The sequence below is a fragment of the Chroicocephalus ridibundus genome, chromosome 19 (genome assembly GCF_963924245.1).
Source record: "Chroicocephalus ridibundus chromosome 19, bChrRid1.1, whole genome shotgun sequence".
Lineage (NCBI taxonomy): Eukaryota > Metazoa > Chordata > Aves > Charadriiformes > Laridae > Chroicocephalus > Chroicocephalus ridibundus.
The window spans coordinates 6776111-6799405 of record NC_086302.1 but is presented as its reverse complement, the minus strand read 5'-3'; the positions used below and the strand labels follow the sequence as shown (position 1 = coordinate 6799405).

Genomic DNA, 23295 nt, shown 5'->3' with positions numbered 1-23295 from the left:
CACACCGCAGAGCCTTTGCTTACTGTGGCAAAGCCCACGATTTGCAGATGGGAGCTGGTGATTGACAGGCTAACCCCAGTTCCCCAGGGCTGGTTTCACTGGTCCCACTGTTACGGTCCCAGATTCCCCACATACCACGCCGTTGCGGGTCTCTTTATAGCTTCCCATCCCCTTCGCCGAGCAATGAAGCCATTGTGGAGGGGCCGGGGGCCGGCAGGGCTGGACATCCTCCCCCTCCCCACCTTCGTGCAATATTTTCTCCTAGTCCTTCTTGCTTGTCCCTCTCCCCTCGGTGCCCCCACCCCCCCCAGCACCTCACACGTGTCAGGGGCTGGCCCCATGCCTCCCCGAGGAAGGGCAGGTTAATACCTCTGGGCCAAGGCTCTTGCTTGCCACTCTGCATCCAGCCTCCGGCTCCTCCGCAGCCATGGACAGGATTGTCTCTGCCTTGCTGCTCTCTTTGCTGCTTCTCCTCCAGAGCTATGGAGTTTGCGGGGCCCCTCCGCAGCCGAGAGGTAAGTGGGGAGCTCAGCGGTGGGACGCACTGTGTCGGTCCTCTACCTCCTTGCCACCAGCCTGCTTCGGGACTGGAAAGGAGGTGAAGGAAGAAGAAATACCCAACATCAGTCAGGGAAGCAAAGGAGCTTTCTCAAGTATTTCCCCCAAGGCAGCAAAACCTGGAGATGTGTTTGCTTCTGCCTGCTACACCGCTTTAGAGAAATAGTGGGAGGTCTGTACAAAGGCATGGCAAAGGTGGCATCAGGTCAGCCCTAGCTCCCGGCGCAACAGCAGCCTCGGGGCTCGCTGCTTTGGCTGGAGGAGGCCCAGGCAGGAGGAGGGCTCTCCTCTACCTTCCAGAACTACCTTCTCCTCCCCACAGCTCTGCAGAGGGCTGGTTTTGCCAAGCACTCGAGGAGGAGTTGGCCAGACACCCCAAGCTCTGGTTAACCTCACCAAGCAGGAAGGTCTGGGTCAGGTTGCTGAGGATGGGACTTTCCTAAGTTTTACTTCATCCGTTCTTGAGCAAAATCCTGCTCTGTTTGTTTTTCCAAGTGGGCTGTAGAGCAGCCAGATGGGAGATGAGCTGCCTGCTCTTTAGGTTGCGCGGTCCCTAACTCCTGGTCTGCAATTAGCGTCAGCAAGTAGCGAACACAAAGGGAAGGGCTGGAGGGTCTGGTAGCGAGGAAGCATCTCTCCTCTGCCAGGGGCAGGATGCTGCCGGGGGCTCCAGCCAAGCCGGGGAACTCGCTGGAGGAGAGGTGGCCAAGGCAAAAATTACTGCTGGGTTTTAAAAATGCTTGAGTGATCTTATGATGCTGCATAATGTACATACCTGGGCAGATTGACAGCTGCAAAACAGGCGTGACAGCGACTGCAGCGTTAGCTGTTGGTCATGAAGGGGGGTTTCTGATACACTGACCGGTTTCTCCTTAGCGATTTGGAAAGGGAGGGTTATCTTCGCTGCAGAACCGCTAAGCGCTACCAAAGTCAGGAAGCTAAACAGACCGGTCACTCAGCTCAGCCTTACTGTGAGCAATCACTATTTCTAAAATCAACACCTTTTAACTCTGAGTTAGTAGGCAGGTTTCCGGTTCTTTTCATGAAGATGGCAAAGATGCCTTAAGAGATATTTTCTGCTAAATCAGTGCATGAAGTTCAGTTATTCCTGAATAACTTCAAGCGTGGACATTTTTAAAAATAGAGGAGGATTTTATTTCTGGCTTAATTCAATTTTAAAATAAACTACGCTGAGTCAAGATGACACTCAGAGCAAGGGTCACCTCCCGGAGATAACTAAGGCCTCTCCTGCAGACCCTGATGTATGCACAGTGGCTGTGACCAGACAGGCTGAAATCCCAAAGGTCCCATCTGATATCTATTTTTTCTCTTAATTTCGCTGGAATATACTTCGCTCTCATAAAAAGAGGTTAAAAATGTTATTCAGGACAAAATCACAGAGCTTCCATGCAAAAAACAAAACCAAACCTTCAAAACTTCTATTGGATCCAACTGGTCCTAGGCCAAAAAAAAAAATAACTTTTCTTCCTTGATTTGTCACTAAAACCAGACATGATTTAGTAGCTATAGTCGCAGAGGGGAATCTGTGCTTTATTTCTGGAGGAAACGACTGCAGTAATTTGAACCTTTCTCTGTACCTTCATTTCTCACCTGTAAAATGGGCATAACCAAGCCCTGGTAAAGGGATTTGCAATACTGTAGATGGACTGCCAACTGAGTTTTTCCTTCCTCTGCAATAAATTATGGCAGCGAAGCAAAAGTCACCCACATGGGAAAAGGTTATATTATTGCATTTTAGTGGAAACTAGAGCATCTGACAAAGTAACCGCTGCCTGCTTCCCTTCTACACACAGCATCTTTTAGAGAGACCTTTCTGGGAGCCAGAAGCAGATTCAGCATTAGTGTCTCTCAGGAAACTAACCTGATTATATTCTTTATAGATATATCACAGGGTATTTATTTTCATCTGTCTGAAAGACTGAAAGCTCCATTAGATTTCACACTGAGGACTGGCTATAATATTTATGTCATAATTTGGAACAGATTTGTTGGCCCAAAAGCTCACATTTAAAAATCTGTCCACAGAAATCTCCTTTACGATATAACCTATATCGTCCCTCTCTGTAGAAATCAAATATTAACAGAGCACTTGATACCCCTACAGAGACAGGCTAAATGATGGAAAAAAATTTAAAAGAACAGAATGCTATAGATCTGGGGGGAAACACGGGACAATTCATTTAGAAAACCATAAAAAATATCAGTCCTTTTTATGTTTTGCCGCAGCTGAAAATTAGGATGGAAAACAGCATGAAAATGAGATTGTTTTTTAAAAAAACCACTCAGCTCTCTGCATTGCTAATGCTTCCTGTTTATATCATTTACTTTTTACAGTGGATATTCATGTCTTACTATGGGGTTGTAGAGATTAACTATCAATTACGTGGTTCTACATCTCTCTGTTGTATTCTCCCTCACCAGCTCACAGAAATAAAACAGCGCTGGTCTTTGCTGTATTACAGTATTTCATTGTTAGTGCCACCAGCTGAAAAACATGAGACTGGTTCGTGTTATGTTGGTTACTTAATCCGGGTATCTCGATTCATGACTGAATCTGAACTGCTGAGTTGCGTGCCTGCTTCTGGTCACGCATGACGAAGATACGACCGCGTTAATTAACGTCCATGTGGATTGCTTATCCACGTCCAAAATGCGGTAACTCCTTTTCAGACATTTTTTGATGCATGCACAGGCGTCAGTTCACAGCTTTATTCCTCCCGCCCGTGCTGCCATACGTGAATTAAGTTTCATGTAGACATTAGCAATAGCCTGGGGTGACAAGTGGGCAACTCGCTCCCACAAATGCAGCGCTGGCGTCTCGTCAGCACGCTCCTTCAGAAGTATGTGTTGTCGACCAGTAATTGTGCTTTTCTTACAGACACTTCCCTACGAAAGGAAAAAGAACATTTAGAAGTATTAGGTTAAAGTGGTCTCACTGGGCCCCTCTGAGGCAGGCAGAGAACGGATTGCAGCTCGCAGGGCCTCTGACCTCAGCTGCTATTCTAAGGCGGCCATCCTCTCCCTCCTAGTATACTTTTCTCTCCTTTTTTCTATTTTTCCTCTCCGTCCTTATCCTTTTCAGGCACCCTGTGCAGAACCAAACCCACCGACTTGGTGTTCATCATCGACAGCTCTCGAAGCGTGCGCCCACATGAGTTTGAGAAAATCAAGGTCTTCATGTCCCAGGTGATCGAGGGGCTGGACGTGGGCCCCAACTCCACCCGGGTGGGTGTCATCAATTATGCCAGTGCCGTCAAGAACGAATTCTCCCTCAAGACCTACCAAACCAAAGCTGGGCTCCTGCAAGCTGTCCGGAGGATAGAGCCTCTCTCCACTGGGACTATGACTGGTCTGGCTATCCAGTTTGCCATTAGCCGGGCTTTTAGTGACTCAGAAGGAGCCAGGGTGAGGTCTCCCAATTTTAATAAGGTAAGAAAATTATCCATTTCTTGGATGCTCCTTCTTTCCTGTGGTTCATCATGGAGAGGTTGGAAAAATCAGAAAAGGAGGAAAGGTGATTTTCCTCTGTGCTCTGAGTGTGTGGGGACAAGTGGGGGTTAATTGTCAAAGGTGGCGCATCTTTGGGAGGTGGAAACCTCCCAACTCTTCTTGAAAGCAAAGCTCAACTTCCTTTTGGGCAGAGCCGGCCAGAAGTTGCCGAGGTGAATTTAATCCAGCATCACTAGCTCTGCCTGGAGTGTCTGTCCTTTGGGACATGGATCCCTGCTTCCAGTGTGCCTGCAACAGCGTCCCACCATGAGACGATGATCTCAGCCAGGCTTGCTAGGCGTGAACATCCTAGGATTAACAATGCTCATCTTCCCCAAAATATTCTAATAAAGATGCTTCGGAATCCACCATAGTAAAAAGCGAGGCAATCTTCTGAAAGTTTCCTTTGAAATGGCCCCTTTCATCCGCAGATACAAAGCAAAGTACTGTTTCAGTGTCCTCCACTGCTCTTCCACTTTTTCAGAGGCTGGCTGATGGCTGTTTTCCATTCTGGGTATTCTCTTCAGGTACACAGACTTTACTCACCCTTTAGCATTTAAGGCTATGGTACAAGGCCAGCTTAATCTTACACGTGGTTGCAACGGGCATCGCATCCCCTGGCCCATATTCCCTGTCCGGGAAGCTCAGTCTTAAAAAAATTATTCCCTCCTTCATTCTCTCTGGATTTGACCATGAATGAAACCCCACCCAAGGTCAGTGAGCGTCACCAGGAAAACTCTCTTCTGAGCACGTGGAGAATGTATAGTCTTGATAATATGTGTTCTAGCTAAACATCGTGAACACACTTCCTCGGCCCTTGTGTCCTGTGCCAGCTCCACTGGCTCTCTGCTATGAGACCAAACCAAAAAAATAAGCAAAGGTGTTAGCAAGCAGCTAGAACTTTCACCAGCTGGACAAAAGCCCAGCTGCTGGAGTGAAGAAGCCTGGGATTTTTTTTCCCAATTACAACATTTTTGGAACATCAGTCACTTTCCATTTCTCTCAATGCTAATAATGCTCTAGGGAAGGCAGAGCAGAACATGGAAAAGATGCCCAGGGACGGCAAGTCAAAAATAACACTGAAAAGTGCAAAATAGGCAGTGGTAAAGATCTGCCAACTCCAAAAGTCAGCAACCTGAATGCTCTGCTGATCTGGAATTCACAAGAAAGCCCTAAAAATGAGGCTGTCCCCTACAAGGATGATCTGAGGGGATTTTAGGTGCCCCCTCACATGTTGAACTATAAGAAATTTGCAAATGCGAATGAATTTATCCTCATGTGGTCTTTTATAGCGGCATTCACAGCAGGGAAAATTCTCCATATCCTTAGCCTAAATCTGGTTTGACACAACAGGAAGAAAACCAAGAGTGATAATAGGAGAAAAATTACACTCCGAGAAACTTTCACTAAGTCTTGCTGGCAACCAGATCCAGAAAGACAAGCTCGTCTTATGAGCCATCATCGTTACTCAAGCTCAGGAGTCACCTGGTGTAAATTCTAATGACCCAGCTCTTGCAGAGGAACGCCAAGACCTTATTGTAATGTTTTTTATTCGGAAGGAGTAACATTGGTTTTGTTTGTTTCTTTGAGGTTCACTGAAAGAAATCATTGCAAAATTGCAAGGCATTATTAATATATTGTTATTATAATTATTTTTTAATAAAGAGCTTTAAAATCCTTTAGGGCAAGACTAATGGTTCTCATGAACACGACTGAACTACTACAAAGAGAATAAGCGTAGATTCAGCCTTTAGCTCAAATCTGCTACTTTCTGGAGGTTCAAGCAACTGCCTGTTGCTGCCAAGCCGTGTTTTGCTTTTCCTCACTTTCCCATGCTTCCTGCTCCCACCGCTCTCAAAAGACTTTGGAAAAGATTCTTTTCTCAGAGGGCCCAAGGCTGCCCAGTTTCTCCACAGATGACTTCACTGAAGAACTGTTTCAGATGGGAAAGAGATGTTTCCTCCAGCGAAACCGCTCCAGGGGGCCTACTGGGAAGGTGACAGGTCTCCAGCAGAGCCCTTCTGCCATCTCAGCCTGGCCAGAGCCAGGCCATCCTATGGTGGAAAAACGTGAGCAGAGTGGGAGCTGCAGGTCCCCTCTAAGCAGGCTCATCCATAGCCACACACAAACTTTTCTGTCCAGAAGAAAAAAAGCAACGGTAACCGTTTGTTTTGGTTGGGTATTGTTTAGCACAAAACCAGACAGCTGAACTGAAACAAAACAAAACGAAAATTATCTGGATGATAATATCTATTTCTGAAATTTTTACTCTGATTGAAGTGCAAAAAATGTTTTAAACAAAAGAAAACACAAAAAAAATCCCAACAGTTTGGATGCCAGACCACAGGAACATTTGAGCTCTTGAGTATCGATAGGAAGGAGACATTTACTTCTCACCACTTCCAATGCTCCCTTGCAAAAAGTTTATTTCTCATCTCACTCCGTTAATTGTTGTTCCAATGTCCAGAAGTGCCAGAAGCTCCAAGCAGGGGAGAGGCTCAGATGTACTCGTCCTGCCCCCTACAGCGTCAGCAGCAGTGCCCACTGTGTAACAGGGAATGTAGTAGCAATCAAGAAAGGGGTACGTGCTGCTCCTTTCCTTGGAGATGATCCGCTCTCACTAGGGGAATGACTGTGGCATTCATTCCCATGTCTCAGGTCATCAGACTTCCATTCAAAGCTGTTGAGCACCTTTACAGATGGATAAGGGTGCATGAAGGGTGCCAGTCAGTGCACAAGGTTTTCTTTCCAAAAGCCGGGCGTTGTTGCGTAGCTGCACATCAGCAGAAATCTCAGGCCGTTGCTAGTTTGCCACTAAATGGGACCTGACAACTCAAGGTAGCTCTTCCCCAGACTCCATCTCTTCTACCCTCATCCGTCCTGAAGATTTACTTGTAGGGAAAAACAGTCAGGGGCACCAAGGTGGCTGATGCTGTTCTCTTTTCGACATTTGAGCTGTGAGCAAAGGAGGGTGGCGGAGGAACAGCAAAGACAGTTAAGACCGTTCCAGGTATCTGCCATCTTCCACGTGAGGAGCTCATTGCTGGAAGAGTAATTCAGTGTCCTCCATGGCACCAGTGACCCCACACTGACCACAAGCCTGACACAGCTCCAACATCACCCCCAGGGTCCTCAAGCCTCTGAGTTGGGCAGAAATCCTCCCCAACAGACAGGGGAATCAAGAAACAGTAAAGCTATGGCCAGTCATTGCACCCAGAATGGTACCTGGGTACGAATGAAGGATCCTAAAGGAGGGGTCTGACTTCGAGTCTTGTCGCATGAAGGCAGCTCCCATTGACTTCACTGGTTTTCTTACTGTTTGCCTTTCAAATGGAACAAATAATGGGATCTTTTTAGATCCACTTTCCTCTAGGACCACTACGCAATCCATTCATGCCCCTCAGAAATCTCACCATATTTCTACATCTTCTCCCGTCTTTACCTAATTCCCCAATGTCTATTTTAAGACAGGGTGACCATGCTTCGGTCAGGACTGGGACACAGTCCTGATTTATACAATAGTATTATAATACTTTCAGTATTACTCTTTTTTTTTTTTTTTCCTTAATACAGCCTGACATCTACTCTGCAGCTGGGCTGCCAGACAACTCTCTCAACAGGCTTTTGCAGTCCTTGTGGTTTCCTGTCATCTCAATAGGCACGAGAGCTGCTATGCCCTGCTAATACTCCAAACAAGCCTTTGGTTTAAATGTCTGAACACTTCAAAAGAAAATTAAATTTATTTAGTGACTTACTGCCGCAGCGTGGCTAAAGCATCATTTTTTATGTGGACAGTGGTATAAAGAACTCTAAAGTTGCTTTGTCTCCCTGAAACCTTATTTCCTGGACATCTGAAAAAGCAGAGTAATAGCAGTGGTCTTTTTAATGATTTATCTTACGCATTAGAAAAGAAGAAAAAAAAAATCACTACAGGCTTTTCCCTCTTCCCTTACGCTTTGGATCTGGTCAAAGAGACAGAATCACAGAAAGGCTGAGGTTGGAAGGAACCTCTGGAGGTCACATTGACCAACAGCCCCTGCTCAAACAGGGACACCTAGAGCTGGTTGCCCAGGACCGTGTCCAGATGGCTTTAGAATACCTCCAAGGTGGGAGATTCCACAACCATTTGCATTCCTTGGTTCCCTGGTTATTTTTTTTTGCTTTTTTCCATGATGCCTTGAAGTCCAGCAAACTTTTCCCTTCTGTGACACTCGTGCTGCTGAGGGTGGCCCCGTCATGGGCCTGAGAGGATGAATAGGTCACGCAGTAATATAGGGAGGCAAAGCTTTCAGAAACATTGGACACGGTCCTTGCTCCTTCACACAGCAGAAGTCCAGCAAGACCTTGAGAAAATCTGTGCTGTGATTGTCAGCTATGTGGGACACTGATCAAAGCACCACAAGATCGTTTGGTCTTGCTGTGCTCCGTGCGGCAAACGTCACCCCAGGACAGGGAAAAGCCCAATTCCTTTCTGTAGGAGCTCAGCGTAAAGTCTGTTTATACCTTTATCAAAAACTCTGGGGGTGCCCAATTACTTTTATCTTTCTTTAGGAGGAACAACAAATAGATTGTCAAATTGCCGGGAAAATTAAGGGCTTATTCAACTTTCTGCCCAACTCCCCCCTCAGTGCTGTTACAACATTCATATTATACGCTGCATAACGAGACATAGCTACCTCATTAGCTGCTGGATTGCCTACACATGGCAACCCTGAAACAAAAATACCTAGGGATGCCTGTGAATACTCTGGTGTCTTAGTTAACCAAGAATAAATTGTGTCATGAGAACATGGGGGATTTCTATATGACAGAAGTAACACAAGAAGGATCCAGAAAGTGAGGAATTTGCAGGAAAATGAGAGGAGGAGGTTAAAATGAGTAAAAGTTTTGACCTTGAAAAGCAAAAGTTTAAGGGTTTCCTTCGGGCAAAGCTGGAGATCCTGTTCAGCTATCAGAGAGAGCAGAAGCGTTCACCCTTTCTTAATTCTTCTCACGTGGCTACCTGCTAAGTCCGGCACAAGCCCTTGGCTGCAGCGCAGTGTCAGTCTCTCCCACTGCAGTTGCTCTTTTCCTCCAACCTGTCTCTTGCTCTTTACCAAACAAGGCACACACCAGGACCCTCAGCTTTTTAATTGAGACAAGGTCATAACGCAGAGAATTACAGAGATCGCCTGTCTGCAAATGATTTGGAGCTCGATCTAAAACAAAAGGATGTTGTTTTCTTCACTGCCTCAGGCTGGCAGGGAGAGCAAACGTCTACGAGGAGGAATATGAGGGAAAAAAAAGAGGATTTCCTGATTATCGGGATAACTGCATATGATACCGAGATCACTTTACACTTGTTCTTTTTCTTACGCTCTTTCTGGTCCTCGTCCTGGCCACAGTCACAGGCAGGTTCCCCGACTGGCCTGACACAGTTACATTTCTTTTAGCCACAGGTTCACTGATTAATTCCTGATGCCTGGTCCAGATTGTTTGTACCCAGAAGCTTAGCTTTCTCCAACAGCAGGTCAGAAAGTTACACGAATTTTGAGTGCTCTGTTGTAGATTTTCACACAGATCCATTATGAAGATCTTTCCCATCAGATCCAGATGTGGATGCTGCTACCAGACACCTCCCGGGTTGCATATGGGGCGCAGGCCTATGTGAAGATGCCACCCTGATATGAAGAACCAAAGAAACTGATTAAACTCGGAGAATCGCTTTGTTTAGACAGAGAATGCCAGGAGGACATGCAACACCTCTGTCTTGTGACAAACAGCGAGAGAAAGATCTGCGGCTCCTGACAGAAACCTGCTCATAGGGTGGTGTTGCTCACAGAACCTACTCGATAATACATCTTGTTTCCTGACAGGTTGGCTTTTGATAAGCTCTAATTGGCAGCCCCCAGCTCTGTGCTGCTGTGTGTGTGACGGGAGCCGAGCTGCTGAGTCGAGGGCTCTCTCTCCTGGCAGAAAGCACGACTGCATGGCTGGCTCTGCTCCTTGGCTCGGCCGCTGCTCCAGAAACCACCCAAGTGCCCCTCTTGGTCAATCTTTGCTTTTCCCATTCCTTCTCCTTTACAACACACGCTGACGTCTGCCACAGGTGACACTTTTCCTTATTCCGGCCACAAGCAGAAGATAAACACTTACATTTATTATTTTTTTTCCCCCTTGGAAGGAGCAAGTTACAGAATTCTGATGTCACCAGGAATTTTTAATTTTGTAGCCCTTAGGAAGCGTAGATAAACTTACAGACCTTCACCAGGTTGAAAAGCTCTCTGTTTTTCCAGGTTCACCCAGCTTTTGTAGAGACGGAAAGCTCTGAGCTTAGTGTTGCGGCATTACTCTGGGGCAGCTGACTGCAGCATCCCCATCCCTCGGCTGAAGGGTGGGCGGAGGGGGAAGAGTAACTTCATCTGCATGGCCAGGGACCCCTGGGCAAGCAGGGCAGGAAAACTCACTCCTGACCTTACTGGAGATGATTTTTTCCACCCGAGGATGTAAACCAGCCATCACACTGTCCTAACTGAGCAGCTGGTGGGTCTGATTTTATCTTCAGAAAGATGGAGAGCATATATGGCATAGAGGAAAATAGCAAATACTGCCTTAATGGCCAGATGATAGCTCATTCAAAGTCACTGTTGCTGCCAGATAGATTTTTTCCTGCCTTTTTCATTTGATGTTTCTTTACTTTCTATACTGCTGAGGGTATTTGCCTGCAGCTCACCTGCTCCTGCTGATTATATTTCTCCATACTGCATTACATCCCAATCAGTCGCTTTGGAGTTGACAGTGGTGTCACAATAAAACAGTTGCGAGGAAAAGTGGCAGGAGCAGATGAATTGGCAAAGAACAAAAATGAAGGTTTTGTGACAGTGTCACTTATCAGAAGAAAAACAGAGAGGAAAATGGACCATCTAGCACCAGGAGCAGAGCTCTTGGAGCCTTTCCACTGGTTCAGAGCTCCATCTAATCCAGGGTGAAATCCGGTTCCACTTATACCAGCTGTCATTTTAATGCTGATGTTGGTAGGGGTAGGATTTCACCTCTGCTATTTATTGTGGAACAGAGAATCAGAAAGCGTGGTAGGCCTGACACACAGCGTGACCTTAGGCAGATCTCTTCCCCTCTCTCCGATACAGCTTCTCCATCTATAAAATGGGGAAAAGTCTTCGTCTGGTGATGTTTCCATGACATTCCCTGAGACTCTTTAAAGTCCCATACTGAGTCAGAGTTGTCCTTAGCATCAGCTGGGGGTTCATGAACATAGTTTGCCTTGAGCATTAGTTTGCGTATGAGGAACACAACCTTTACTTTGGTTTCCTTAGGGGCGAGATGCACCAGTTGTCCCCTAATTAAATCAGTCAGGTCCCTGGCAGTTTAACCTTTCCAGCTCAGAAAGAAACAAACCCCACATAAAAGAATGTCTTGTGTGATCTCAGGAAGAACGGGAAGAGGGGGAAGAAGGGGAGGGCATTTTCTTTTTCTTTAATTTTAGAAAATATGAAATCTTCTTTTCTAACCCAGGCTGTTCCACAAGCAGTAGTGATATTAAGCAAGCATACACCTTGTCTCTGCCCTCCTCTGCGTAGGTGGCGATCGTTGTGACCGATGGACGTCCCCAGGATGGAGTGCAGGACGTGTCAGCAAGGGCCAGAGCAGCCGGCATCGAGATCTTTGCCATCGGCGTTGGCCGGGTGGACATGCACACACTGCGGCAAATTGCTAGCCAGCCCCTGGATGATCATGTGGACTATGTGGAGAGCTACAGTGTTATAGAGAAGCTGACCCACAAGTTCCAAGAAGCTTTCTGTGGTAAGTCCTTGCCACAACCCCTGGGTTCCTAGCCAAGAGCTGCAAGTGGCTGCCAGCAAGCTTTTCACGTGTAAGCTGTATGTGTGTGATTGTCCCTCATCCAGCTGCTTCCTTGTCCCAAGGACTTGGGTCTGCAGGAGCACGAAGCAGCGTGGAAGACAGATGCTCTTTGAAGTTGCTTTTCGAGAACTTCAGGTTTTGTTTAGGGAATTTCAGGGTTTAATTAAAGAAATCGCCAGCCTTCATTGGCACAGACGAGTTTGTAAACATGACCCATGTACTCCTTTGAGGCATTGAAAACGAACCTGGAAAACACGATCTTTACATAGCTAAAATCTTTGTCCTTACGTTTAAGCCTATCTGGGCAGTTCTGAGAATCTGGCTTGTAATTTCCCCACCAGTACTGTCTGCTGAATTCCCAGTTAGGCAAGGGATGGTTTCACTTCCCTGCCAGAGGCTGAACCGCCTTTGCCTGACTACGCTGTCATTTTTCCAAGCCTTGTGAGGCAGGAAACTCTCCTGGCTGGTGCAGCATGCAATGCCTTTCTGCATAGTATATAAAAAGAGCCTGACGCTCCTACAAACACATATTTACTCCTACACAAAGCAGTGAATGCAGCGAGAAAGCTTCATTACTTTCAAACGTACCCACAAGACTGTAAGAGATGGTCTGTACGTACCCATTTTATGTGTCAGCGAGAGAGGCCTGGGGGTTTCGCACGCCCATCCCGTCGAAGCACAGACGCGCGGCGACACTTTTTAAAAGGTGCAATACACCGCGGTGCCTGTGGCAAGGCATTGCAAACACATATATGCAGATGGACCTGTAAAAGTCTCCCAGACCAGTTTCTTCAAGGGGTGTAAAATTTCATGATTCAACTTTCAGGCTGAAAGTGATGGGGGCGAGCAGCCTTTTGTCGAGGAAAATTTCCTCCTCTGTAGGAAGGAGGAAAATTTTGAATATAAAGTGAGTCATGTATTATAATCAGGTGTCACCGCACCAGAAGCTCATGAAAGAGGGGAAGAAATACTTCATACTGAATGGGGATAGAGACAAAATTTGAGAAGGTGGAATCCAGGCCATGAATATCTGTGGGAGTTTGTGTTGGCTGCCCCGGAGTCAGGAGTCAGCCAGAGACCAGAGAGGGCTGACAACGTGCTTTGGAGTTCTGGCATTGGTGTCATTCCAAAAGATAGAGGAAAAAAAAAAAAAAAAAATCCTTTCTGTGCCTTTCTTTTCAAATTCATAATGAGCAGATGACAAAGTTCTCCCCCTGGTAAAAACCCTCAGAGATGCATCCAAGGGAAGCGCTGCGCTAAGGATTGTTATAGCTAACAGAGAATAGCACTGTACTAACTGCCAAGTGGGCTGTTATCATGCTATGCAAGCAGCTGCACGCAACCATCCTTGGAGATGGACCCAGCCACCACCTGCTATCGCGAAGCTCGCTTTGTGGGTACTGACAGCAGGAAGAACTCTGCAGCACTGTCCAAGCCGTTCCCCGTAACGCTCAAAAAACACATGGGAAAAAGGGAGACCCTTGGCAACCCAGCCACTAGTTAGACTAATAACATCTCTGTAGGCTTCAGAGAACCCAACCTGAGAGCCCAGTGTTACAGCCATCTGCATGGTTCGCAATATTCCTAATGATATGAGCTCCATATCTGCTGGAAAGACCTACCAGTGCTGACACAATATGCATACATGTGAATTGGGAAGGCCAGAAGTACAAAACACACGCAGAGCAGAACACAAGTAACTTGAAATAATGAATAGAAGCCCCTTAACCTTGAAAGACTTTGCGCCGCATCCCATCATTATGATAGAACCAGAAACGCTCAGTTTTCTGCACAGATTTCTCTGGTATTTGTAAATGAATCGCTTCAACCAGATCTGTTTACTTTTGAGTTTGTTTTCCATCATCGTTGCTGTAGCTGTGACAGTGTTGTCAGTCACCAAACGCTGCTGGCTCAGACTGCTGCAATTCAGCTTCGGTTTGCTCAGCATCTCAGGAGTCAGATCCAGGTTAAGATCAGCAGGCAGAAGTGTTTGTAGAGAGCGAATCTGAAAGCTGCACGTGCAAGGGTAGCTCTGAAGTGAATTCCAAGTATGTTTGCACATGAATCCCATCCAGAAAAGACAACTGTACGTGGGGCTGAACTCACTAATCATAATTGTACATAGCCGGAAAAAATGGGTATCGGCCAGCCCAGATGGTAGGTTGGAAACCAAATCTCATCCAGTAGCTTTGGAGAGTGAAGTATATTGTGGTACGCTCAACCGACAGATGGTTTTTGCCCTTCATATGGAGACTATTTCTAGTCCTGGCTGTGCCTTGGAGTCAAGAGATTTGTGGAAATTTCTCCTTGCCTCTTCTATCTCAGTCACTATCCAAGAGTGATGACCTCTGCAGCTTTGTCTTGCTGCAGAGCGGATTTAGTTGTCACTGAGCTTATGGAACAAATATCACACTTTGTGGATGGGCCAAGTAGGTTCTGGGTTGAGAAGCCTTAGCATGGTCTCTGATTTTATTCTGCACTTTTGCTTACAGTGGTGTCAGACCTGTGTGCCACTGGAGACCACGACTGTGAGCACATCTGTATCAGCATCCCAGGAGCGTACAAGTGTGCTTGTAAAGAGGGTTTCACACTGAACAACGATGGGAAGACCTGCAGCGGTATGTAAGGATTTTCATTTGCACCGAGCTGAGCTGTGATCTGCAGCGGTATGGTGGGGACAGGACTGAGACTTGTTCTGTTCAGAAAAGGAAACCATACATTTATAACCAGGAATTATTTTGAAAACATCAGTGTGACGCATTGTTGAGTATTGATCGATTAAACTTATTTCATTCAAGATAAAATGAAAGTAGTGCTATATTTTCCTACTTAATTAATTGAGGTCTTAGTTGCTGTCTTCTTTTGCCCTCTTCTCATATTTTTCTTCAGCTTGCAGTGGTGGGTCAGGATCTGCCCTGGATCTTGTTTTCCTGATCGATGGCTCCAAGAGCGTGCGCCCTGAGAACTTTGAGCTGGTGAAGAAATTCATTAACCAAATTGTGGACTCACTGGAGGTGTCAGAGAAACAGGCCCAGGTTGGCCTCGTTCAGTACTCCAGTTCTGTCAGACAGGAATTTCCACTGGGGCAGTTCAAGAACAAGAAGGACATCAAAGCAGCAGTCAAGAAAATGGCCTACATGGAGAAAGGAACAATGACAGGCCAGGCTCTGAAGTACCTCATTGACAGTTCTTTTTCCATCATCAACGGAGCTAGGCCTGGGGTCCCCAAGGTGGGCATTGTCTTCACTGACGGACGGTCACAAGATTACATCACTGATGCTGCTAAGAAAGCCAAAGACTTAGGTAGGTGTCCTGAATTCTCAGTGGCTTGTTTCTCCTTTGGACCAGGTACTGCATCTAGTATCAACCTAGGTATGACTCTTCCTGGAGATGTCTCTTACCTAGGATAGAAACAGGTTACTATAGAGTGACTATGCCGAGACGTTGCCTGACTATCCCCGCATGCTCACAAAGAACTTGGAGCAACTCTCTCTGGGGTTCAGATGGATTTCGGATTGCCAGCAGCTGGTTTTTGCTCCCACAGCCCCTCTGCCGTTTTGATCTAAGTCTGCTGGAGGTCTCTCTGCTGGGCGGGATGCAGTTTCATGTGGTATGGGATGCACACTGGTCTAGCATGCTTCACATAAACATGAACGAAACTGCAGGGAGAAGCGGAGGATTTGTCTGATGTTGGTAATGGAAGTCAGGTCAGCATCAGTGGCACTCAACGGTGAGGCAAAGACAACCACCAGAGAGCCCCCTGGAGAATAATGCAACTTGTAGGGCCAAGCATGGCTTGGCTTTATCGGCCTTAAGGCCTGGGAAGGAAAAAAAAGAAATAAAGCAATAAAAAAGCAGAAACACAGATTAAGGGAGGTACTGCGGACTCCCTGGCCAAAACCCAGACACGCTAATGAGAAACTTTCTTCAGCTTCTACTGGAATATTCAAAGCACACAGTGGCTACATATTGATAAATTTATATGTCTAAACATCGTGAAGTATAAGTATCTTGAGATCTGCCCCTTTGCTGACCTGCTGAACAAGTTCCCAGTCTCCTGACATGGCTGTGTTAAATGGATGCAGCCCATGTGAATACGCTTATGAATTGCTAAATTCTTTACTTCCTTTTAACTTCCATCTCGACCACTAGATGGGACTAAGGGCTAAGCACATAATAATAAAGGTCAGGTACAAGCTCCTGAAAAGATGATGTTTACAAAGCAAATTGACACGTTAGACAAATGTTCAGCCCCTCGAAAACAAAAAGTCCTTATAAGCGGTATCTATAGAATTTATTTCTCTGTGATGATAAAACTTTAGGCCTTGTTCTTACACAGAAATCTCCAACATCTGCTCATAAGTGATTTCAGTGGGATAAATAACAAGACGCTTATAACTAGACTCCACGCTTGTTCCTTGAGTTGAACGTTGATAAAAAACAAATATGGGACACATCCAGAGGCAGAAAGACAAGGCAAAAAGTGGAGGCGAGGAAAGCATTACCAGTGTCTAGACATGGACAAGCAGAAACAAATATTTCGAAAGGGGGGTTAACTAGCAACGCCACTCAAGTTCAATGGGAAAACTGCAGTTCCGTTCAATAGAAACAGGTTTAAGCCAGAGGTGGCCAATCAGTCTCCTGGCAGTGAAGTATAGTACCTGGAAATGTCCTTAACTCACAGTATGGGTTGCTCTTGACAGACCATATGAGTTGCAATTTTAGAAAGAGAGTCAGCCACGGTTTTGCTGAACCACAGGTCCCCATTGCACAGGGGACTTTGCCACTACACAGGCTGATTAATAGTGGCTGCAGGCTATTTTGAAAACTTCCACTGTTTCCTTTTTCTGTATTATCGCTTCCCTATTATCTGGATGCACGATCCCGTCAGGGTGTTATGATTATCTGTCCTTTCTTGTGTCTCCAAAACACTGTCCTTGTGGTGGTAGTGGTTATTGTCTAGATAATTCTAGTAAAACTTTGCCTGTAAAAATATTTTGAAACCCGTTTGACCTGGTCGAAATGAGTCCATAATAGTAGAGGGTAAGGGGATTCATTTCCCTCTTAACACCTGCAGACGTGGGTAGAGGCTGGGGATGCAGAAGGTCAGCAAGGATGTACAAACTGATGGGGGGCTGGTACCACAGCAGCAAGATGCTCCGTGGCTGTCCAACTGACAGGCTCTCATTGCTCGCAGGGTTTAGGATGTTTGCCGTGGGAGTTGGCAACGCAGTTGAGGATGAGCTGAGGGAAATTGCTTCAGAACCAGTAGCCGAGCACTACTTCTACACGGCTGACTTCAGAACCATCAGCAAGATCGGGAAGAAGCTGCAAATGAAAATCTGCATTGGTAAGAGTGGGGGACGGGGGAGAGGGGGGGATTTAATCACCGAATTTGAAGGCTGGAAGCAGAAGGACAAAAATGCCCCTTCAGATGGATGTTACGAAGAACTCCCTGTTCTCAGAGTGTAGAGTACTTGGAAGGATTATGAGACATCAACATGTCGGGTGGTTACCTGAATCACAGCCACCCCTACACCTCAGCCATCTCCTCCTCTCACAAACTGCATTCTCCTTCCCTTTTCATGCATCCTTCTCCCCTTCACTATCTTCCTTTTCAGTAACGATGAATTCATGGCTGCACCTGGTCCTGAGAATAGCCAAAAGTGACATTAAGAAAGAAGAGTTGCTCTTAAATAGAAGTTAAGGGTTGATTTATTTGGCATAATTTGAAGATCATCACAAAATTGGACATCTGAACTGAAGCTCACTAACCGCTGGTGCTTCTACGGTCAAACAGGCACCACAGGGGTGACACGTTTCACATTAAAATAAGCATCTAGTATCTTCCACATGACTTGTAGGTGCCTAAATTTGGGCAACATGAATGCTAAGTTGCTCACATTCAGATAGCCTAGTGAAGCAAAGGCTGAGTGAGAACTGAATGGGACACAGGCATGACAAGAGGAGGTAAAGAATAATAAAAAATTTAAAGAATGTTGACTTGTAAATAAGCTGAGTCTAAAAATTAATTTAAAATAACTACCACAGCTATTTTAGATTTTTGTTTTAAGGAATCATATGCCTCCTATGAGATATCGGCCCTTTGCAATGCATCTGCTTGATTGGCGGATCATAGTGAATCCCAAACACTCAGACTTCTTTTAAGGCATTGAACACCTCGCAGGACTTCTGAGAGCTGCGCTGACAGGCTCATCAGGAACCTGGCACTCTCTTGTCAAGTCCAGGTGCTCTGGGTCCTTTGCCCTGCTAGGCAAATGTTTCCTTCCACTTCCCAGCACGATACACCCAGCAGAAGGAGGGAGGTGATTGTCCCCCTGTGCTCAGCACTGGTGAGGCCACCCCTTGACTATTGTGTCCAGTTCTGGGCACCTCAATACAAGAGAGATCTCGAGGTGCTGGAGCGAGCGCAGAGGAGGGCAACAAAGCTGGTGAAGGTCCTGGGGAATAAATCTTACGAGGAGCGATTGAAGGAGCTGGGTCTGTTCAGTTTGAGGAAGAGGAGGCTGAGGGGAGACCTCATCGCTCTCTACAACTACTTGAAAGGCCATTGTATAGAGGTTGGTGCTGGTCTCTTCTCACAGGTCATTAGCGATAGAACAAGAGGGAATGGGTTCAAGCTGCAGCAGGGGAAGTTTAGGCTGGACATTAGGAAAAAATTCTTCCCAGAAAGAGTGGTCAGACACTGGAATAGGCTGCCCAGGGAGGTGGTGGAGTCACCATCCCTGAACATGTTTAAGAGTCATTTGGATGTGGTATTAAGGGATATGGTGTAAGGGAGAACTTTGTAGAGTGGAGATGATGGTTGGACTCGATGATCCCAAGGGTCTTTTCCAACCTAAATGATTCTATGATTCGATGATTCTACACTGCACGCAGCTCTGGTGAAGCTCATTTAGTTCCCAACAGAGTTCGGCCAAGCTCAGCTTTGCTTCCCATGAGTGTGTAGACCTGCTCTTGAGTGTCCCATGGCCCCATGCGATGCAGAGACCTCCACTGCTCTCATGGCAGGCAGAGATGCTCTACAGCATCAAATGGGTGAAATAATACACATTGCCAAATGTTAACTTCTTTTTTCCCCCCTTTTTTTTTTTTTTTTCAATTTCTATCATTGTTATTTGTGCCCAAATCAAGAGATATCCATGAAAATAGTAGTGGGCTAGCAGTAAGTGACTCATCTGTTTTTCTCCCTGATTATATATTAGAGAGAAAAAGTACTCGGGAAGTTAGGGGCCTTGCCTCAGGAAAATCAGATTTGGTTCCTTGCACCCTTAGAGATGTCCCGGGTCATGCTGGGCAAGTGCCCTGTCCTCCAGATTCCTAAAGATGGGACCTTGCTTTCCTCCTGGGGAAGGCTGAGAGTGACAACGTCCTCCAGGGTCCTGTGTGTGTAGAACCTGGCAGCCAGGCTCGCAAGATACTCTCTTTGCCATGGAACTTTAAAAAGCAGGAGTCGATCCAAGGACAAGACGATGGGAGCTATATGAAAAACCCCAACATATTGTATTTAGATATCTTTCAAGAAAACAAATCCATTCAGATTTCAGCCTTCAAAAAAAGTAAAAATAAATTTTGGAAAAGTACTTGTTTGCAAAATAATCAATTTTGGTAAATATCTTAACATTTCTGGTTTGTTTTTTTTAAAAAAAAAAGGAAGGAATATTTGTATTTGTTTGATTTACAGTGCCAGCTTGTATTTATCAACAGATGGCTAGAAATCTTTTCTTCATATCCAGCTTTAGTTTACTCATGACTGGTTTAATCCTGTTGTGATTTTGTGCAAGTGTTGTCCTTTCCCTTAAAAAGTCCTTCTCCTTTTTACTCCTTCCATTTGTTAGGCGGTTGAGCTGACTCAGTGTGGTCACGTAAACATCTCTTTCCTTTCCCCAGTCATCTCAGTACCCTTTTTTGATCCTATTCCAGTTAGGTAATTTTTCTTGAAGACCACATGTAAATTATTGACATAGATTAGCAAACTGATTAAGGCATATTCCTCTGCCGGCTCAAGAAAGGGAGCGCTGAAGCAAAGCTCAAACAAGTCATGACTCTCAGATGGCAAACGGTGCCTCCAATTTTGATTTCACAAAATAAGAATATGGCCCACCACGGCGATGTTATTGGGAAGAAAACTGGCAAACAGATATTGTCTTGAGCACTGTATTTGGTCATATTCAAATTTATAGGGCAAACTTTAAGCATCAGTAGTAGAGCTCAGTGGGCTTTCAGGAAACTTGTAAATCCAGGAAAGATTTTACTTTTTTTTTTTTTGCACAGAGCCTGGCCTATAAAAAAGGAAAATGTGAGGTTCTCTAGTCATCTGAGGTCAAAACCAGAATTATCACTCAGACAAGTAGGAGGAATGATATTTTGATTTCCATCATATTTGTAATGAAGAAAATAAGAATTGCTTTGTTTCACTTAGTCATTTTATTTTTTTGTGTGTGCCACTTAACTCATTTTCTTGATATTCTGATCCACAGAGGAAGACCCATGTGAATGTAAATCTATTGTGAAGTTCCAGACAAAAGTAGAAGACCTCATAAATTCATTGCAGCGGAAATATATCCTTCAGAAGCTGTCTTTTTTCAGAAGCCAGTGGGTTGGATTGTGCTTCCTGGAGGGGCTAGTGGGAAAAGTCTACTTGTGGGGGAAGGAGGTTGGGTAGGTGTTCAGGAACGTGGGAAACACGACACTCGGGTTATGAATGCGTGTTAACAAGAAGATCCCCTGCACCAGAGCGCATAGCTGCTGCTCTGACACAGAATAAGCACATCAAAAACAACAAAGCCAAAGTAGAGTATGTCAAACCATTGCAATGCAGCAACAAGCTGTAGGCATCAAGACCTAGGTCAGTTTTTAGGAAGAAGCTTCAATGAGCCAGTGTGACAAGTGTGGAAACATAGTTCATGCATGGGATGATGCCGCTACCTCTGCAAGTCGCAGGTGCTGTGAAGCAGGCCAGAGCATGAGGGCTGAGAGCAGCTGGACTGTGAGCAGTCAAAACCCTTGGTGCGCACATGCAGCTGATTCACTCAGTCATTAAAGCTCCATGGATGGGATTCTTTTCAACTGACAGTAAACATCTACAATGCAAACATCTGAGTTGGCTGCCTAAATTTGTCCATAGCACTGGAGGGAAAGAGGGTCATCTACCACAAACCACCTCTGACTGTATAGTTGGTGGTCTGGATAAAGTCAGGTGGATAGGGCCTACAGTCAGAGGGTGTCATGGTTTTGGCCAAATTGGCCAAAGGCCGGTAACAGATGCTCCCCCCCAGCCTCTCATGCACGGAGAGGAGGAGGAGAGATAAAGAGATTCACAAGTTTAGAAGAAACTAAACTACTTTAATGGAATATTAATAATAAAATAAAAAGGAAAACAATGAAATAGATACAGTATATGCAAAACCATATCAATCTCCCAGGATGATGTCACCGGCAGGCACTGGGGAAGTCCCAGCCTGGACTCAGTGACGGGTGGGAACTGGATTCCAGAGTTGGAGTCAGGAATGCTTGTATCGGGATCCAAGGCAGATGAACAGACAGGGGCCTCCTCAGACATCGACCACCGAATAAAGAGAGTTGACCCTTTGACCCCTCAGCTTTTATACTGAGCATGGGGCAGATGGGATGGAATACCCTGGTGGTCAGTTCGGGGTCCCCTGTCCTGTCCCCTCCTCCCTGCAGGTGGGACCCCTCTACGCTTCTCCGCTTCCGACCCTCCAAGGGGGCAAGTAACAAAGTGAGCTGACCTTGGTTGTTATAGCAAGAAGTATCAGCCAGAGCCTCTCTGCGTGCCATTCCTTGGCACTGTCTGTCTTATCACTCTGAACGAACCGCTTCAGACACAGCATGCTGTTAACTTCAGAGAGTTAGAAGAGCCCTCGTTAAGAAATAAAATTACTGAACAGAAATTTGGTTCTGTTTTACCTCAAACCAGGACAGAGGGATAGGCCCAATAGTCAGAGGGATAGGCCCAATCCTCCCAGCTGTCTAAACCTCAGTTGTGAGAGCCTAAATTTTATGGAAGTGCTCACTGCAAGCATCTCCAGTGAGGTGAGCTGGATCGCATCTGAACTGGGTTTGTGGGGTCACTGCCATGCTGGTCCTGTCATATTGCACAAAGACCCTAAATAAGTGGTTGAAAGAGAAACAAGAAAAGCAAAAAAAGGTGTGAATAAGATTGAAACTTCGCACTTTTCAAATCAGTGAAACCTTGGGGTGGCTCACAAAGGGCTAGGGAGACTTTTTCATTACTGAGAAAAAGGAGAGAATATAATTTTAAAGCAATTTATTCACCCATTTCTATGTCAGTTGCACAGTATATTTTCTACTCTTTAACTCAATTTGAGTGAAATCTATGACTTATGTTATGCAAAAGGTCAGAGTAAATCAGTAGTTCTCGCCCAGTGGGTTGCTGCTCCCAGGCACATCATGAAAAGCAATTAGCAAAAAGAGCAGAAAATTGCGACACACTATATAACTCTAAGAAAAGCGCTCTGCTCCCCTCGCCACACAACCCATCCTGCTCGAGGTCAGGAATTCTCTGTCAACCACTGAAAACACACTCCAACCACTCTCACGTTTTTCACTCTTCCTTTCATAGTAACTTTATAGGTGCACGTGTATGCATGGATATTTTCTACCTTCAATAAAAGTTCATCACCCTGAACTGTTCTGGCACCGCCAGAGTAGGTGCTGACAGCATTCCTCTGCTACCTGCTCCCAGCAAGGTAGCTCCATTCCTTAGCTGTTCTGCAAGCCCGGGGAGGACTTGAGCAATGAAACACTAACGCGCACTGTCATTTTTTTCCCCTTAACTCTCGCTCACTGGAAGCTGTGGCAAAAAGGATCGAAGCCCTGGAGAACAAGATCATCTAAATCCCGAAGCAACATTCTTCCCCTCCTTCCTAATGTAACAAAACTAGAACTCCTTCACTTGTAGCGGAGGGCAGCTCAGCCACAGTACTATGGCCAGCTTGTATTTTTTTTTTTTTTAAAAGAGTCTAGTCTACCTGCATTTGTTTAAAAGGGAAGAAGTATAACAGTAGAGCAGACATTGTATAACAGGCAGAGCACTGTGTGTGACTGAGAGACAGACCATGCTGGTGTTTGTTGCATCGTATAGAGTGCATATATTAAAAAAACTGGAAAGGGTTGGTTTTGATTTAAAGCTTAATATATATATGTGTGTGTTAATAAGTACTTGATTGTGAGTTCTGTGAATCCTCACTGTGTTCTTCTGCATCTTTTGTTTCTATGCATGAGATAATTTAATTTAAAAGTCAAAGTGACTTAAAACCAACTCAGATGCTGAGTGTAAAATGTCAAAGCCGCTGATCAGCT

The 23295-nt window shown here is 45.5% G+C and overlaps 1 protein-coding gene across 1 annotated transcript; it reads left to right on the top strand.

The window, feature by feature from the left end:
* Positions 1 to 418: 418 nt before the first annotated feature.
* MATN1 (matrilin 1) lies at positions 419 to 22830 on the top strand. Its single transcript, XM_063356003.1, has 8 exons — positions 419 to 515; positions 3662 to 4008; positions 11646 to 11868; positions 14421 to 14546; positions 14818 to 15231; positions 17126 to 17278; positions 20430 to 20510; positions 22781 to 22830. Exons 1-8 carry the CDS (start codon positions 428 to 430, stop codon positions 22828 to 22830), a joined length of 1482 nt encoding a protein of 493 aa, XP_063212073.1. The 5' UTR covers positions 419 to 427.
* The last annotated feature ends 465 nt before the right edge of the window (positions 22831 to 23295 follow it).

Coding starts and splice junctions, on each gene's coding strand:
- MATN1 (XM_063356003.1), top strand. CDS start 428: ATGGACAGGATTGTCTCTGCCTTGCTGCTCTCTTTGCTGCTTCTCCTC. Junction 4,009..11,645: donor GGTCTCCCAATTTTAATAAG/GTAAGAAAATTA, acceptor TCCTCTGCGTAG/GTGGCGATCGTTGTGACCGA. Junction 11,869..14,420: donor GTTCCAAGAAGCTTTCTGTG/GTAAGTCCTTGC, acceptor TTTTGCTTACAG/TGGTGTCAGACCTGTGTGCC.